The 17368-nt window shown below is 42.6% G+C and overlaps 2 protein-coding genes across 2 annotated transcripts; both read right to left on the bottom strand.

Moving 5' to 3' along the window:
• Positions 1-434: 434 nt before the first annotated feature.
• LOC130367248 (vitelline membrane outer layer protein 1-like) lies at positions 435-3441 on the bottom strand. Its single transcript, XM_056569654.1, has 3 exons — positions 3292-3441; positions 3003-3112; positions 435-756 (listed from the first exon to the last, which is right to left on the bottom strand). Exons 1-3 carry the CDS (start codon positions 3439-3441, stop codon positions 435-437), a joined length of 582 nt encoding a protein of 193 aa, XP_056425629.1.
• Positions 3442-3870: 429 nt separating this feature from the next.
• On the bottom strand, positions 3871-9419 carry LOC130367549 (vitelline membrane outer layer protein 1-like). Its single transcript, XM_056570024.1, has 3 exons — positions 9142-9419; positions 6520-6644; positions 3871-4165 (listed from the first exon to the last, which is right to left on the bottom strand). Exons 1-3 carry the CDS (start codon positions 9409-9411, stop codon positions 3871-3873), a joined length of 690 nt encoding a protein of 229 aa, XP_056425999.1. The 5' UTR covers positions 9412-9419.
• Between the last annotated feature and the right edge of the window lie 7949 nt (positions 9420-17368).

The raw sequence follows: 17368 nt of genomic DNA, 5'->3' as shown, positions 1-17368 counted from the left end.
GAGATTAGGAGCACTCCCTTTAAAGGGGTACTCGACCCTTAGACATCTTATCCCCTAAGATGTCCCGCTGCTGGGGACCGCTGCGATCTCGGCTGCAGCACCCCAGAGATCCACTGCACGGAGCGAAGTTTATTCTGTGCCGGATGATTGACGATGAAGGGCGGAGGCTCGTGACGCCCCACTCGTGACGCCACGGCCATGCCCGCTCAATGCAAGTCTATGTGAGAGTACGTGACAGCTGTCACCCCCCCCCCCCCCAAAAAGACTTGCATTGAGGGGGCATGGCCGTGTTGTCACAATCCTCCGGCGCTCCGGCGCTGTACCCAATGCTCTAAACTAAAACGGATAGAGAGAATAAAGCAGAAATTATGATTTTATTTATAAAATTCAGAATCAAAACGGGTAAAGAGAATTAAAGCAGAAATTATCAATATTTACACAAACCCCATTACTGAGATGTTTCGGGTTGAACAACATTCAAACTTGACATCATTGAGCGCAGTGTCATCTCCTCTGCCTTGTTGTCCTTCTACTTTGGTTCGGATACCACAGATCCCCATTGAGCATACTCCACTCCAGCCTCCGTAATTTCCCCAGCGCCCACCATTTCCTGTAAGAATGTTCTTATCTGAACATTGCATCATGATGTTGTTGGCCGCTGTGTCGTCTCCTTTACCCTGTGTTGGCTCAACTTTCAAGGCAAAACTTATGAGATTTCCACCTGGACACCAGGAAACATAAGTCCAGTCCCCCCAGCTGTAGAGGAAGGTTAGATAGTTTTTTATCATTCACGTGTCATTGGTTTCCTACAGCTGCTCTCAGAAGAACATGTATATGTATAAGAGCTAATGAGCTTGGAGCTACATCTCTGGTTGGAAATCATGTCTTAGTGCTTGTTCACACTGCGGACATTCCACTGGCAGAATTCTGCTTGTAGTAGAGTCCTATTGTCTTCCATGGGATTTTGCTTCTCTGTTCACACTATGAAATTAGTGCACGCATGCGCAGGGCATGTTCTGCCTATAGGCAAAATAGGCAGCCGCCTAGAGCGCCCTCTTGTTGGGGGCAGCGCTCTGCCCGCTGCAAGAAAGTTAGTCTAACGGCTGTGGTTAGGTGGATCCACTGACCTGTTGAAGAAGATGACGTGGGCCGTACCAGGGAGCGGAGTCTAAGGTGCTGCTGGTTTTAAACAGAGCCCGCCGCAAAGTGGGATGGACTTGCTGAGGCAGATGGCACCCAGGTCGCTATGCCTGATACGACTCGTCCCCTCAGGCAGCAGAGGTATAAAGTGGCGCAGAAAGGATGAGGCACAGGCGTAGTCAGGACAGGAAGGAGGTCAGGTCAGGCGGCAATGAAGCAAGGTCAGGTCATGTAGCAGGAGGTCAGAAAGCAGGCGGCACAGGAGCAAGGTCAGCATATGTAGCAAAGGATCAGATATAAGGCAAGGCAAGACACAATTATACGCTTTCTCTTGCAACTAGGGCACAAAGATCAGGCAGGGAACAGGAAGAAGTGCCAGAACTAAATAGGATTGGTTTGGGACAAGCACCAATTATTGGTGCACTGGCCCTTTAAATTTAGAAATGCCGGCATGCAGGAGGTAGGGACGGGCAGGAGGAGAGGAACAGAGCGGGGCTTGCTAGCGAGCGCTGCCTGCAACGTGAGGAAAAGGTCCAGCGGGTCAGAAGAGGATGGGGCGGAAGGTAAGCGGTAGTCCATGCTTAGCATGAGGGAACGTCCCGTAATGCCACCCACGGCACTGCCATGAGCAGAGGACAGAGCCCTAACAATTAGTAGCCAGCCAGCTTCCAAAGCTCATCCAAAGCACCCTCCCAACCAGCATCACCATCGCACTCCCCACCCCCCTACCCCCTGGTACCATAATAATCTGCATTCTTCAGCCTGCTTGAGGAGTGAAGAACAAGGCCAGACAGGCAGGTCAGGTCTGTTCAGCATCCTCACATCGCGGGCACCTCCATACATCCGCACCATGAGGAGAAGGTTTGTTACAGTGTGTCACCCAAGTAGTAAGGTGGGGTGTGTCAATGGGCGGGATCAATGAGCGGCAAAATTAGCTTTCACCTAGGGTGTCAAAAATCCTTGCACCAGCGAGGTCCTACCACCAATGGTTTCGGCAGCTCTTGCTACAAGCGGCCATTTAGCCGGCGGAATGTTCGCAGTGTGAATGAGCCCTAGAGGTGCCCATACACCACTGACAGCTGTCTACTGAATGGCCGTTGATTGACAGCTATTTCTCCCAACACGTGCACGTTTGGTCAATTGGGCACGTAATTTTAGTAAGAAGAGCGAGTAGGCTGCTGCTAGACACCTTTCCAGTGAAAACATAGTGATCAGACATTAATATTGTATATACTGACAAATTCAGCCAAAATTGAGAGGTTCAGACGACTCTCTTCTGGGGTGTATGGGACCTTATGTTTTTGGTCTTCAGCATAATCAAGGACATGGGTAGACAAGTAGAGACTGTTCCTTAAAAGGGGTAATCCGCCCCTAGATAGACATCTTATCCCCTAAGGATAGGAGATAAGATGTTTTGATTGCTGGGATCCTTCCACTGGGGACCACCGCAATCTCGGCTGTGGCACCCCAGATATCCGGTGTACAGAGCGAACTTCAATCCATGCCAGATGACTGGTGATGCGGGACAGAGGCTCATGATGTCACGGCCACGCCCCAATCGTGATGTCACGGCCATGACCCCTCAATGTAAGTCTATAGGAGGGGGTGTGACAGTCGTCACTCCCCCTCCTATAGACTTGAATTGAGGGGCATGGCCATGACGTCACGAGCCTCAGGCGCTACATCCAACACTCTTAACAAATGCCTGCAGCAGGGAGATCGCGGGGGTTCCCAGTGGCGGTACCTCCATGATCAGACATCTTATCCCCTATCCTTTGGATAGGGGGTAAGATGTCTAGGGGCGGAGTACCCCTTTAACTCAAGACAAATATCTGTTTAATAAGACAATCTTATGGACTTACTTTCCAACTGTAGATGTTATTGTGCCCTTAACAAATCTTCTTCCATTGGGAGCACAATATAGCTTAATCCCATTCAGGGCTGTGTCATCTCCATCAATTTCTCGTTCCACCTTAAAATAAACACCTTGAGATGTTCATTCAACTTTATATCGAACAAGACAATTATAAAAACATGGAAAACTGCCCAATATCTGATGACATGGCGCCAAGCTGTAGTTAATAGGGGGATTCCCATGGGGACTCCTCACTATTATCTCAGTTTCCTAAAAAAAAAATCCGTTTACTGTACCTTTAGGCTGAATCCTATTGCTGAGGTCCCAGAAGGACATCGCTGTAGATATCCCCAGTCACCCCAATAGCCGCCATTAGTAACTGAAATGGTGGATCCATAGGTCAGTGTTGTCTGTATTACCAACGATGCTATAACTAAGGACAACATCTTCTGGACTGAAAGATCAGATCAACCTTACTGAAGTAGCTCAAAGTAAGTGGCACTGTCACGTCCCAGTCTGAATTTTTGCTTGGATAAAGCATTGGCCTCTTACTGTAAATAGTTTTATTACATATTAACTTAGTTTAATATTGACTTAGTGGAGAAGGAGATGGCCCTTTTAGGAATTAACATAAAAAAGAAGAATACCTGTTCACATTTTTTAAGGGTAATCCATCTGGATTACAGTAACTTTGCTTTAAGACAGTAACCTGGTACACCATTATTTAGAAATAAAAACATTGTACGCAAGGTTTAATTAAATCTGTTAAAAATTTGAAATTAAGATCTGTTGCTTGAAAAGTATTTGACTGAAAGAATTGTAGCACGCAATTCTATTCCACGGTAGATCTCTGGTTTCATGTTTTCCAATGATTTCTAACTCCTACAGCAGATAAACTGGACGTCATTGAGAGCCGTGTCGTCTCCGCTGCCCTGTGGTGACTCCACCTTGGTCTTTATGCCACAAATTCCATCCATGCATTTTCCCCTCCAACGGCCATAATGGCCCCAACTTTGTCCAGGTCCAAACAGGATCTCATAGTCAGAGCACTGAAACATTACATTGTTAGCAGCTGTGTCATCTACACCTTTTCTTGGTGGCTCCACTTGCATGCTGAAGCGGATGAGATGTCCTTCAGGACACCATAAGGTAGGACTCCACACTCCCCAGCTGTGAATAAAGACCAATATGCACATTTACACCTGACATCATGGCACTAACAACTATAACAATTCTATGTACAAGAATATAACTATTATAATACTACCCCTATGTACAAGAACATAACTACTATAATACTGCCCCTATATACAAGAATATAACTACTATAATACTGCTCCTGTATACAAGAATATAACTACTATAATACTGCTCCTATATACAAGAATATAACTACTATAATACTGCCTCCTATATACACGAATGTAACTACTAAAATACTGCTCCTATATACAAGAATATATCTACTATAATACTGCCCCCCTATATACAAGAATATAACTACTATAATACTGCCTCCTATATACAAGAATATAACTACTATAATACTGCTCCTATATACAAGAATATAACTACTATAATACTGCCCCTATATACAAGAATATAACTACTATAATACTGCTCCTGTATACAAGAATATAACTACTATAATACTGCCCCCCTATATACAAGAATATAACTACTATAATACTGCCTCCTATATACAAGAATATAAATACTATAATACTGCCTCCTATATACAAGAATATAACTACTATAATACTGCCTCCTATATACAAGAATATAACTACTATAATACTGCCTCCTATATACAAGAATATAACCACTATAATACTGCTCCTATATACAAGAATATAACTACTATAATACTGCTCCTTTATATACAAGAATATAACTACTATAATACTGCTCCTATATACAAGAATATAACTACTATAATACTGCCTCCTATATACAAGAATATAACTACTATAATACTGCTCCTATATACAAGAATATAACTACTATAATACTGCTCCTATATACAAGAATATAACTACTATAATACTGCTCCTATATAAAAGAATATAACTACTATAATACTGGCTCCTATATACAAGAATATAACTACTATAATACTGCTCCTATATACAAGAATATAACTACTATAATACAGCCTTCTATATATAAGACTATAACTACTATAATACTGCCCCTATATACAAGACTATAACTACTATAATACTGCTCCTATATACAAGAATATAACTACTATAATACTGCTCCTTTATACAAGACCAGAACTACTATAATACTGCCCCTATATACAAGACTATAACTACTATAATACTGCCTCCTATATACAAGAATATAACTACTATAATACTGCCCCTATATACAAGACTATAACTATTATAATACTGCCTCCTATATACAAGAATATTACTACTATAATACTGCTCCTATATACAAGAATATAACTACTATAATATTGCTCCTATATACAAGACTACAACTACTATAATACTGCTCCTATATACAAGAATATAACTACTATAATATTGCTCCTATATACAAGACTACAACTACTATAATACTGCTCCTATATACAAGAATATAACTACTATAATATTGCTCCTATATACAAGACTACAACTACTATAATATTGCTCCTATATGACTATTATAATACTATGGATGCAGGGATAGTCTATAAGACTTTATTTTCGTCTGTACTGTGGGTGCTCAGCTTTTCGGGTAAAGCCCAGCAGAAACGATGGGACACAGCACTCTGACTTCTGACTTTTGTCTCTATTTCACGTTAGAATTTATGTGAATGTAAATTTACAAGTTAACTAAATTGAGTTCACACACATGTAACTCTGTGGGCCTTTTGCATTGATACTTTGAAGATGGGTGGCCCCTCTTTTTGGACTCCCTAGTCTGCACCCTACTATTGTTCCACCTGTAGGCCCTGCTGGGCATTGCTCTTAGTGAGTAGTGGTTCCATAAATTAGTATATTTTTCTATCACACTAGCACCTGTTATTACTAAAGAGGTACTCCGGAGAAAAACTACTTTTTTCAACTGGCTCCAGAAAGTAAGTAAATTACTTCAATTAAAAAAAATCTTAATCCTACAAATACTTATCAGCTGCTAATGTTGAGTTGTTCTTTTCTGACAACAGCGCTCTCTGATGACACCTGTGTCTGTCTCAGGAACTGTCCAGAGCAGGAGAGGTTTACTTTGGGGATTTGCTCGTACTCTGGACAGTTCCTAAGACAGACTGAGGTGTCAGAAGAGCACTGTGGTCAGACAGAAAAGAACAATTCAACTTCAGCAGCTGATAAGTACTGGATGGATTAAGATTTTTTTTCAATAGAAGTAATATACAAATCTGTTTAACTTGATATGAAAAAAAATAGTTTTTCACTGGAATACCCCTTTAAACTTCTCTTTTGCACCTTTTGGCTATGTACAAGGGGTCTTAGATGATGACACGTTGGTAAACAGCTCTGGGGGTCTCCTCTATCCCCTCTACTTACGGGGATTCAGTTGACGTGATAAGATATTCAGTTCTTGGATTTCGGACTTTCTCCGTCTTGTTCAAGCAGTGCAGACGTATCCCGTTCAGCGCTGTGTCATCTTCGGCTTTCTGCTTTTCTTCCACCTTGGTGCCATGATAAAAAGTTTTAAAAAAGTGACATTTTTTATTAAAAGCCAAACAAATATAGATTAATTGTAGTGTAAACAATGGGCTGGGACCAAAACACATCTTATATTACAAGGGCAACACCTCCCGTTCCAAAAGGCTGCCAACGATGCCAGCTCCAGTGGTGAAACACATCGGAAGACGTTGGTTATTGGTGAATTCACAATTTTAGTTGAGATTTTAGATTTATGACTACACTGGGGCCCTTAAAGGGGTACTCAAGTGGGGGGAAAAAAATTAAATCAACTGGTGCCATATGAAATATAGGACTACCAGTGTCCAGGATGTGCTCTATAAAACTTAACTTTTAATGTCAAATTAAAGATATTAACAAGTGTCTAGTGTTATGACAAAAGTATGATTATCTCGGTCTAATAAAAGACATTAACAAGGTGTGTCCGGGACTCTGCAGGGCCCAGCCAGTCCCGAGTCACCTCTCACTAGAGGGTGCAGTCGGCATAAACCAGGTCCACGGTTAGCCGAACTGTGAACTGTATGCAGGCGCAGTCCCGCTATCAGCGGGAGCCGGAGTTGTCCGGCCGCTCTCTCCTCGTGTGGGGAGCGAAGGCGTCTGACGTGGACCTGGTTTATGCCGACTGCATCATATCTCTGTGTGCATAAGTGACCCTAGGGACAGCTTTCTTCTTCCCCACAGGAATAAACACCTTGCATACATTATATTTTGCAGGTTTTATTAGGGGATAGAATTTTTTTCAGGCTCCTGGGCCACTGTATTTATTTATACTTTATGCTATGGATGTCATTGCATACTTAATTGACTCCTCTATTTTGCATATATAGAGATGTACCTTTCTCTTAACAGTTGTTGGATATGGATGACTGAATATACATATCATATCCTCTCGGTCATTGATTTATTCTTTTGTCTATACCCCCTGAGGACGCCCGCTATATACAAGCGAGCAGAAACGCGTTGGGTTATTTGATTACTATACTCTATAGGTGTGCAACTAAACTGCACCCTCTAGTGAGAGGTGACCCGGAACTGGCTGGGCCCTGCAGAGTCCCGGACACACCTTGTTAATGTCTTTTATTAGACCGAGATAATCATACTTTTGTCATAACACTAGACACTTGTTAATATCTTTAATTTGACATTAAAAGTTAAGTTTTATAGAGCACATCCTGGACACTGGTAGTCCTATATTTCATATTATTTATGCTGGATGGAACAACCGATACTAGGGATCCCCCTTTAATGTTCTACGTTTATGTGTAATCAACTGGTGCCAGAAAGTTAAACAGATTTGTAAATTACATTTTTTTTTTTTAAATCTTTACCCTTCCAATACTTTTTAGCAGCTGTATGCTACAGAGGAAATTCTTTTCTTTTTTAATTTCTTTTGTCTTGTCCACAGTGCTCTCTGCTGACACCTGATGCCCGTATCAGGAACTATCAGAAAACCTATGCTACTCCGGACAGTTCCTGACACGGACAGAGGTGTCAGCAGAGAGCACTGTGGACAAGACAAAAAAGAAATTAGAAAAGAAAATAATTTCCTTTGTAGCATACAGCTGCTAAGAAAAAAAGTACTGGAAGGGTAAATATTTTTTTATAGAAGTAATTTACAAATCTGTTTAACTTTCTGGCATCAGTTCGTAAAAAAGTTTTCCCCGGGAGTACCCCTTTAAAGGGGAATTCCAGCTTTATACATCTTATCCCCTATCCAAAGGATAGGGGATAAGATGTATGATTGCAGGGGTCCCATCGCTGGGGACTCCTGCAATCTCGGTGCAGCCCCCATGGCCATGCCCCCTCCATTCATGTCTATTGGAGGGGGCGTGACGGCCGTCACGCCCCCTCCCATAGACATGAATGGAGTGGACTTCACGTACCCGTCTTGGAGGCAGCGCTCGGCACAGAATGCCGGGGGCTGCACCAAGATCGCGGGGGGGTCCCTAGCGCCGCGACCCCCGCAATCATACATCTTATTCCCTATTTTTTGGATAGGGGATAAGATGTATAAAGCCGAAATACCCCTTTACATCTATGTTGGCACCCTGGGCTCACATCCAACCGGGGCTACAACTGTGTTGAGCACTGAATATAATATACACACCAATTGTAGATAAATGGATCTAAAAAAAAAAAAAAAAGGGAATATGCAGCCCTGAAGTAATATGAGATTTAAAATCACAATTTTATTAATTCCATTAAAATGTCGAAGAAAAAAATCATATCCAAAAGGTGTATGAAAACGGTGCCGCCAATAGCACAGCCACACACCCCAGGACACACCAATTTGATTGTTTTGTGTACCTGAGGAGGGCGCGTGCCTGCGCCGAAACGCGTTGTCCGAAATCTTTTAATAAATATCGTCCTGTGCTATCGTGGCTTTCCGAGTCCCGTCATTTTCAGCAGAAGCGCTCCACCCAATTCCCTCCTTTTTTCCATTCTCTCCACTCCTTACAACTAGAGCATTTTTAAGCTTACCTTTAGGGAGAATCCCTTTGCATGATAACCACATGGGCACCACTCCACCGTGCCCCATTCACCCCACTGTCCTCCATTAGGTATCCCTATAAAAACGTGGTCACCAAATGATCTTGAGAAGATGGAGAGCAGCAGGAATGAGTAGAGGATACGAGACATTCTCCAATAGTAGAGGTGATATGAGAGATTCAGTGCAGCTCTAGATAAACCAAAGCCCCAGAGTCCATTGGGTACAAGGTTCCTCCAGGCTGTAGAAATTCTTTCAAACATTAAAACACAGTTCTTCAGCCAAGTCCCCACTAAAAGGCAAACAAAGAGAGTCCCCCGGCAAAATGATGAAGTCATTACCCTCACACAGGGGCCACAGAGACAGGTAATCCATGCTGCGTTATGCCAGGTGTCAGCGGTCATCTCAGGTGACCATGGCAGCTCTCATGTATAATGCCTTTACCTGTAAATAGAACATTCTAGTATTAGAAAAGGTAAGGGTATGCCCCAATGTCATGAATAGTGTATGAGCCCGAGAGGAATGCCAGACTGGAAGGATAATACATGCAGGAAGGTGGGGCCTTGCAGCGCAACGGCCTGTCATGGGCTTAAAGGGGTACTCCACACCTAGACATCTTATCTCCTATTCAAAGATAGTGGATAACATGTCCGAGACCCCCCGCGATCTCCCTGCTGCACCCAGTGTTCGTTTAGAGCATCGGGTAAAGCTCCCAAGGCTCGTGACGCCGCACCCCCTCAATGTAAGTCTATGGGAGGAAGTGTGACGGCGTTCTTTTATCCAAAGTGGATAACAACACTTGACTGTCATCTGGAGCTCCATAGAGCTGAAGATAAATACTGAAATCTTCTGAATGGAGAAAAGTATCTCTCCTCAACATAAATGTATTAAGACACTGACAACCTTCTGGAGTCCAGTGAGAGAACAGGAAAATATGACAGTCTAAATGGAGCACCCCCAAGAGCCAGACAACCGCAAGCAATTTCCACATTTCTGCATGAATAATAGTCCCCTGTATTAGAATACCAAAACTGACAATAATATTGCTTAGCAGGATCTAGTACTACCTTGTTTAAAAAAAAAAAAAAAGTGTGCAGATTGGTGAAAAGTTGATTTTAGTGCTCTCATTGCTGTTATTGAGGTCCTGAGAGCTAACTCTATGGTGCACAGATATTTTTCATGCTTTACATTTCAGGTGGTAGAGACTAGAGTTACACTGTTTGCAAGGAATACTCACACAGGTACTTCCTCTTCCTTACTTCTTAGGCCAATCATATCACATTCAGCTAAGCCACAATATACTGCTAGAGAAAGTGCAGTGGACTGAACAGGCTGCAGTGTGCTGGGGGATGAGTTATACAGTACAGAACTCTATGCCATTTGGAGGGAAAAGAGGTCATTGATGCATTGGTTTGCAACATACTAGGTAAGCAGAAAGGAAGAAAACAGAAGCAGCACTGCAAGGGAAGGGTTACACTAAACACTGAGCTGCTACTGTTGCTACTAGGTAAGCAGAAGGAAGAAAACAGAAGCAGCACAGCAAGGGAAGGGTTACACTAAACACTGAGCTGCTACTGCTGCTACTAGGTAAGCAGAAAGGAAGAAAACAGAAGGAGCACAGCAATGGAAGGGTTACACTAAACACTGAGCTGCTACTGTTGCTGCTGATAAAAGAAAGGGGTAGATTACACTGCAGCACTGTGGATATACAACAGTAGGTACAGTGCTATTTACACAAGGGACAGCTGCCCCGAGCTTTATGACCAGTCAGAGATAAGAGAGAAGCCTTGATGTTTTTTTTTTCTGGGGTAATGAGTCATTTTTTGTTAATAACATGATGTACAAATACGTTAATAATGACATAAGCTATCACATGGAGTTCTGTGAAACAATGGTCCTTGACATGGCTCATAGTCATGGACTTGAAGGACATTTGGGGACTGACAAGATACAGGAGAGACTTTTCCAAATGGCTTACTGGCCATATATTTCAAGAAAATAAGAACTAATGTGAATTATGCCCTACATGTCTCACAGCCTTTTGGTTCCACTCCCTGTCATTGAGAGGCCATGTGAGAGAATTGGTATGGATTCAGTAAGTCCTAATGTAAAGTCAGCTAGATGCCATCTGTATTTTTGACTATGCATCTTGACGCATCCTGACGCTGCACCTTTAAAAAACACTTTTTCAAAACCTGTGTAGAGGAAGAGTGGTGCAGTTGCCCATAGCAACCAATCAGATCGCTTCTTTCATTTTTCACTGTTTCAAATTATTATGCAAATTATATTTTTGATGTATATATGATGTATATATTGATGTAAATAACATTCAGCATAATTCTCATGTTATCAACTATTAACCCCTTAAGGACACAGCCCATTTTCACCTCTAGGACGCAGCCCTTTTTTGCACATCTGACCACTGTCACTTTAAACATTAATAACTCTGGAATGCTTTTACTCATCAATCTGATTCCGAGATTGTTTTTTCATGACATATTCTACTTTAACATAGTGGTAAATTTTTGTGGTAACTTGCATCCTTTTTTGGTGAAAAATCCCCAAATTTGATGAAAAATTTGAAAATTTAGCATTTTTCTAACTTTGAAGCTCTCTGCTTGTAAGGAAAATGGATATTCAAAATAATTTTTTTTAATTCACATATACAATATGTCTACTTTATGATTGCATCATAAAATTGACGTGTTTTTACTTTTGGAAGACATCAGAGGGCTTCAAAGTTCAGCAGCAATTTTACAATTTTTCACAAAATTTTCAAACTCGCTATTTTTCATGGACCAGTTCAGGTTTGAAGTGGATTTGAAGGGTCTTCATATTAGAAATACCCCATAAATGACCACATTATAAAAACTACACCCCCCAAAGTATTCAAAATGACATTCAGTAAGTGTTTTAACCCTTTAGGTGTTTCACAGGAAAAGCAGCAAACTGAAGGAGAAAATTCAAAATCTTCATTTTTTACACTTGCATGTTCTTGTAGACCCAATTTTTGAATTTTTACAAGGGGTAAAAGGATAAAATTTATACTTAAATTTGTAGCCCAATTTCTCTCGAGTAAGCACATACCTCATATGTCTATGTAAATTGTTCGGCGGGCGCAGTAGAGGGCTCAGAAGCGAAGGAGCGACAAGGGGATTTTGGAGAGTACGTTTTTCTGAAATGGTTTTTGGGGGGCATGTTGCATTTAGGAAGCCCCTATGGTGCCAAAACAGCAAAGAAAAAAAACACATGGCATACCATTTTGGAAACTAGACCCCTTGAGGAACGTAACAAGGAATTAAGTGAGCCTTAATACCCCACAGGTGTTTCATGACATTTGCATTTGTAAAAAAAAAAAAAAAAAATTCACTCAAATGTGTGTTTCCCCCCAAATTTCACATTTTTGCAAAGGTTAATAGCAGAAAATACCCCCCAAAATTTGTAACCCCATCTCTTCTGAGTATGGAGGTACCCATATAAGTTGACCTGAAGTGCAGTACGGGCGAACTACAATGCTCAGAAGAGAAGGAGTCATATTTGGCTTTTTGAGAGCAAATTTTGCTCGGGGGGCATGTCGCATTTAGGAAGCCCCTATGGTGCCAGGACAGCAAAAAAACCACATGGCATACCATTTTGGAAACTAGACCCCTTGAGGAACGTAACAAGGGATAAAGTGAACCTTAATACCCCACAGGTGTTTCACGACTTTGCATATGTAAAAAAAAAAAAATTTACCAAAAATGCTTGGTTTAGCAAAAATTTTACATTTTTAAAAAAGGTAATAGCAGAAAATACCCCCCAAAATTTGAAGCCCAATTTCTCCCGATTCAGAAAACACCCAATATGGGGATGAAAAGTGCTCTGCTGGCGCACTACAGGTCTCAGAAGAGAAGGTGTCACATTTGGCTTTTTGGAAGCAAATTTTGCTCTGGGGGAATGCCGCATTTAGGAAGCCCCAATGGTGCCAGGACAGAAAAAAAAACCACATGGCATACTATTTTGGAAACTAGACCCCTTGGGGAACGTAACAAGGGGTAAAGTGAACCTTAATACCCCACAGGTGTTTCACTACTTTTGCATATGTAAAAAAAAATAATTTTTTTTACACTAAAATGCTTGTTTTCCCCCAAATTTTACATTTTTACAAGGGATAATAGCAGAAAATGCCCCCCAAAATTTGTAACCCCATCTCTTCTGAGTATGGAAATACCCCATAAGTGGACGTAAAGTGCACTGGGGGCGAACTACAATGCTCAGAAGAGAAGGAGCATCATTGAGCTTTTGGAGAGAGAATTTGGCCATGTACATTTCCAAAGCCCCCCGTGGTGCCAGAACAGTGGACCCCCCCCCCACATGTGACCCCATTTTTAAAACTACACCCCTCACGGAAGGTAATAAGGGGTGCAGGGAGAATTTACACCCCACTGGCATTTGACGGATCTTTGGAACAGTGGGCTGTGCAAATTAAAAATTTTATTTTTCATTTTCACAGACCCCTGTTTCAAAGATCTGTCAGACACCTGTGGGGTGTAAATGCTCACTGTACCCCTTGTTACATTCCGTGAGGGGTGTAGTTTCCAAAATGGGGTCACATGTGGGTATTTATTGTTTTGCACTTATGTCAGAACCGCTGTAAAATCAGCCACCCCTGTGCAAATCACCAATTTAGACCTCAAATTTACATGGTGCACTCTCCCTTCTGAGCCTTGTTGTGCGTCCCCAGAACACTTTGCGCCCACATATGGGGTATCTCTGTACTCAGGAGAAATTGCGTTACAAATATTGGAGGCTTTTTTTCTTTTACCGCTTGTGAAATTTAAAAGTTTGGGGCAACACCAGTATGTTAGTGTACAAAAATGTTTTTTTTTTACACTAACATGCTGGTGTAGACCCCAACTTCACCTTTTCATAAGGGGTAAAAGGAGAAAAAGCCCCCCAAAATGTGTTAGGCAATTTCTCCCGAGTACGGCGATACCCCATATGTGGCCCTAAACTGTTGCCTTGAAATACGACAAGGCCCCAAAGTGAGAGCGCAATGCGCATTTGAGGCCTAAATTAGGGATTTGCATAGGGGTGGACATAGGGGTATTCTACACCATTGATTCCCAAACAGGGTGCCTCCAGCTGTTGCTAAACTCCCAGCATGCTTGGACAGTCAATGGCTGTCCGGAAATGCTGGGAGTTTTTGTTTTGCAACAGCTGGAGGCTCCGTTTTGGAAACACTGCTGTAGGATACGTTTTTCATTTTTATTGGGGGTGGTAGGGGGGGCAGTGTACGTGTGTATATGTAGTGTTTTACTCTTTATTTTATGTTAGTGTAATGTAGTGTTTTTAGGTTACATTCACACTGACGGCGGATTACACTGAGTCTCCCGCTAGGAGTTTGAGCTGCGGCTGCAGCTCAAACTTGAAGCAGGGAACTCACTGTAATCCGCCGCCAGTGTGAATGTAACCTGTACATTCACATGGGAGGGGGGGGGGGCAAAACTACAACTCCCAGCATGCACTGACAGAACGTGCATGCTGGGAGTTGTAGTTTTGCAACAGCTGGAGGCACACTGGTTGGAAAATACTGAGTTAGGTAATAGAACCTATTACCTAACTCGGTATTTCCCAACCAGTGTGCCTCCAGCTGTTGCAGAACTACAACTCTCAGCATGTACTGATTGCCAAAGGGAATGCTGGGAGATGTAGTTATGCAACAGCTGGAGGCATGCAAGTACAACTCCCAGCATGCCGAGACAGCCATTTGCTGTTCCTGAATGCTAGGAGTTGTAGATTTGCAAGATTTAGAATGGTTCAGTATGGAGATCACTGACAGTGGTCTCTAAACTGTGGCCCTCCAGATATTGCAAAACTACAAACCTCAGCATGCTAAGACAGCAAACTGCTGTCTGGGCATGCTGGGAGTTGTAGTTTTGTAACATCTGGAGGGCTACAGTTTAGAGACCACTGTCAGTGATCTCTAGCCTGAACCCCTCTAAATCTTGCAAAACTACAACTCCCAGCATGCCAACACAGCAAACAGCTGTCAAGGCATGGTGGGAGTTGTAGTCTTGCAACATCTGGAGGGCCACAGTTTAGAGACCACTCTCCAAACTGTCGCCCTGCAGATGTTGCTAGGTAACAGACTCCCAGACACGCGGCACCATACTCACCTCCACCGCCGCCATGATCACAGCCTCCGCCGGGTAAGTGACCGCCGCTGCCGCCGCCGCTACTACATGGTTCCCCCCGCTGTGCCCGGACACCGATGGGTGGGCATAGCGGGGGGGGAACCGAACTTTAACCCCCCGCCCCCAGCCTGCTATTGGTCGGTCGCTCGGCTGATCAATAGCAGGGATAGGAGGGGTGGCAAGCCTGCCACCTCACTCCTATCTCTTCAAGGGGGATCGAGGGTGTCTTGGACACCCCCGATCCCCCTTATTTTATCGCGGAGCCGCCGTTGATGGGCAGGGGGAGAGCTCTCCCCCTGCAAACACCATAGATGCCGTGATCAGAACTGATCACGGCATCTATGGGGTTAATGCTGCCGGGACCGGCGCGATCGCGGCCCCGGCAGCTGCGGTGGGACTCCGGCTGTGATTGACAGCTGAGTCCCACCCGCGATCTCCTGCGCTGCCCGCGGCAGAGCAGGAGATCGCTTGGACGTATGCATACGTCCATTTGCGCGAACGTGTAGTTCGCCTGGACGTATGCATACGTCCAATAGTGGGAAGGGGTTAAGAGAACAATTCACATTTTATTGAACAAACCTCCTAATTATAACAATTTTTTTAACCCCCTTAAGGCATTTTTTTGCACATGACCACTGTCACTTTATGCATCAATAACTCTGGGATGCTTTTACTTATTAATTTGATGCCGAAATTGTTTTTTTTGTGACATATTCTACTTTAACATAGTGGTAAATTTTCATCGATACTTGCATCATTTCTTGGTGAAAAATTCAAAATTTCATGAAATTTTAAAATTTTCATTTTTCTAACTTTGAAGCTCTCTGCTTGCAAGGAAAATAGACATTCCAAATAAATGATATATTGATTCACATATACAATATGTCTGCTTAATGTTTGCATCATAAAGTTTACATGTTTTTACTTTTTAAAGACATCAGAGGCTTCAAAGTTCAGCAGCAATTTACCAATTTTTCACAAAATTATCTAAATAGGAATTTTTCAGGGACCAGTTTTGAAGTGGATTTGAAGGGCCTTCATATTAGAAATACCCCATAAATGACCCCATTATAAAAACTTCACCCCTCAAAGTATTCTAAATGACATTCAGAAAGTATGTTAACCCTTTAGGTGTTTCACAGGAATAGCAGCAAAGTGAAGGAGAAAATTCAAAATCTCATGTTCTTGTAGACCCAGTTTTTTTTTTTTTTTTTGCAAGGGGTAAAAGGAGAAAACTCCCCCAAAATGTGTAACCCAATTTCTCTCGAGTAAGGATATATCTCATATGTGTATGTTAAGTGCTCTGTGGGTGCACTAGAGGGCTCAGAAGGGAAGGTGCGACAATGGGATTTTGGAGAGTGAGTTTTTCTGAATTGTTTTTTTGGGGACATGTCACATTTAGGAAGCCCCTATGGTGCAAGAACAGAAAAAAAAAAAAACATGGCATACCATTTTGGAAACTACACCCCTCAAGGAATGTAACAAGGGTTCCCCACAGGTGTTTGACGACTTTTCCTTAAATTTGGATGTGTAAATTAATTTTTTTTCACTAAAATGCTGGTGTTACCCCAAATTTTACATTTTTACAAGGGGTAATAGGAGAAAAAGACTCCCAAGTTTTGTAACCCCATCTATTCTGAGTATGGAAATACCCCATGTGTGGACGTCAAGTGCTCTGCTGGCGAACTACAATGCTCAGAAAAGGAGGAGCGCCATTGAGCTTTTGGAGCTTTTGGAAGTCAGGGGCCATGTGCGTTTACAAAGCCCCCCGTGTTGTCAGAACAGTGGACCCCCCCACGTGACCCCATTTTGGAAACTACACCCCTCACAGAATTCAATAAGGGGTGCAGTGAGTATTCACACCCCACTGGCGTTTGACAGATCTTTGGAACAGTGGACTGTGCAAATGAAGAATTACATTTTTCATTTTCACAGACCACTGTTCCAAAAATCTGTCAGACACCTGTGGGGCGTAAATGCTCACTGTACCCCTTATTACATTACGTGAGGGGTGTAGTTTCCAAAATGGGGTCACATCTGGGGG

This window comes from Hyla sarda, chromosome 4 (genome assembly GCF_029499605.1).
Source record: "Hyla sarda isolate aHylSar1 chromosome 4, aHylSar1.hap1, whole genome shotgun sequence".
NCBI lineage: Eukaryota > Metazoa > Chordata > Amphibia > Anura > Hylidae > Hyla > Hyla sarda.
The sequence above is the reverse complement of the archived record's forward strand: the minus strand, read 5'-3'. Positions and strand labels throughout refer to the sequence as shown.

Excerpts from the sequence above, each read along its gene's own strand:
- LOC130367248 (XM_056569654.1), bottom strand. The coding sequence starts at position 3,441 with ATGTTGTCCTTAGTTATAGCATCGTTGGTAATACAGACAACACTGACC. Across the intron at positions 3,113-3,291 it reads CAATAGGATTCAGCCTAAAG|GTGGAACGAGAAATTGATGG; the intron begins GTACAGTAAACG and ends GTTTATTTTAAG. Across the intron at positions 757-3,002 it reads ATAACATCTACAGTTGGAAA|CTGGGGGGACTGGACTTATG; the intron begins GTAAGTCCATAA and ends CTTCCTCTACAG.
- LOC130367549 (XM_056570024.1), bottom strand. The coding sequence starts at position 9,411 with ATGTTTGAAAGAATTTCTACAGCCTGGAGGAACCTTGTACCCAATGGA. Across the intron at positions 6,645-9,141 it reads CAAAGGGATTCTCCCTAAAG|GTGGAAGAAAAGCAGAAAGC; the intron begins GTAAGCTTAAAA and ends CATGGCACCAAG. Across the intron at positions 4,166-6,519 it reads ATCACGTCAACTGAATCCCC|CTGGGGAGTGTGGAGTCCTA; the intron begins GTAAGTAGAGGG and ends CTTTATTCACAG.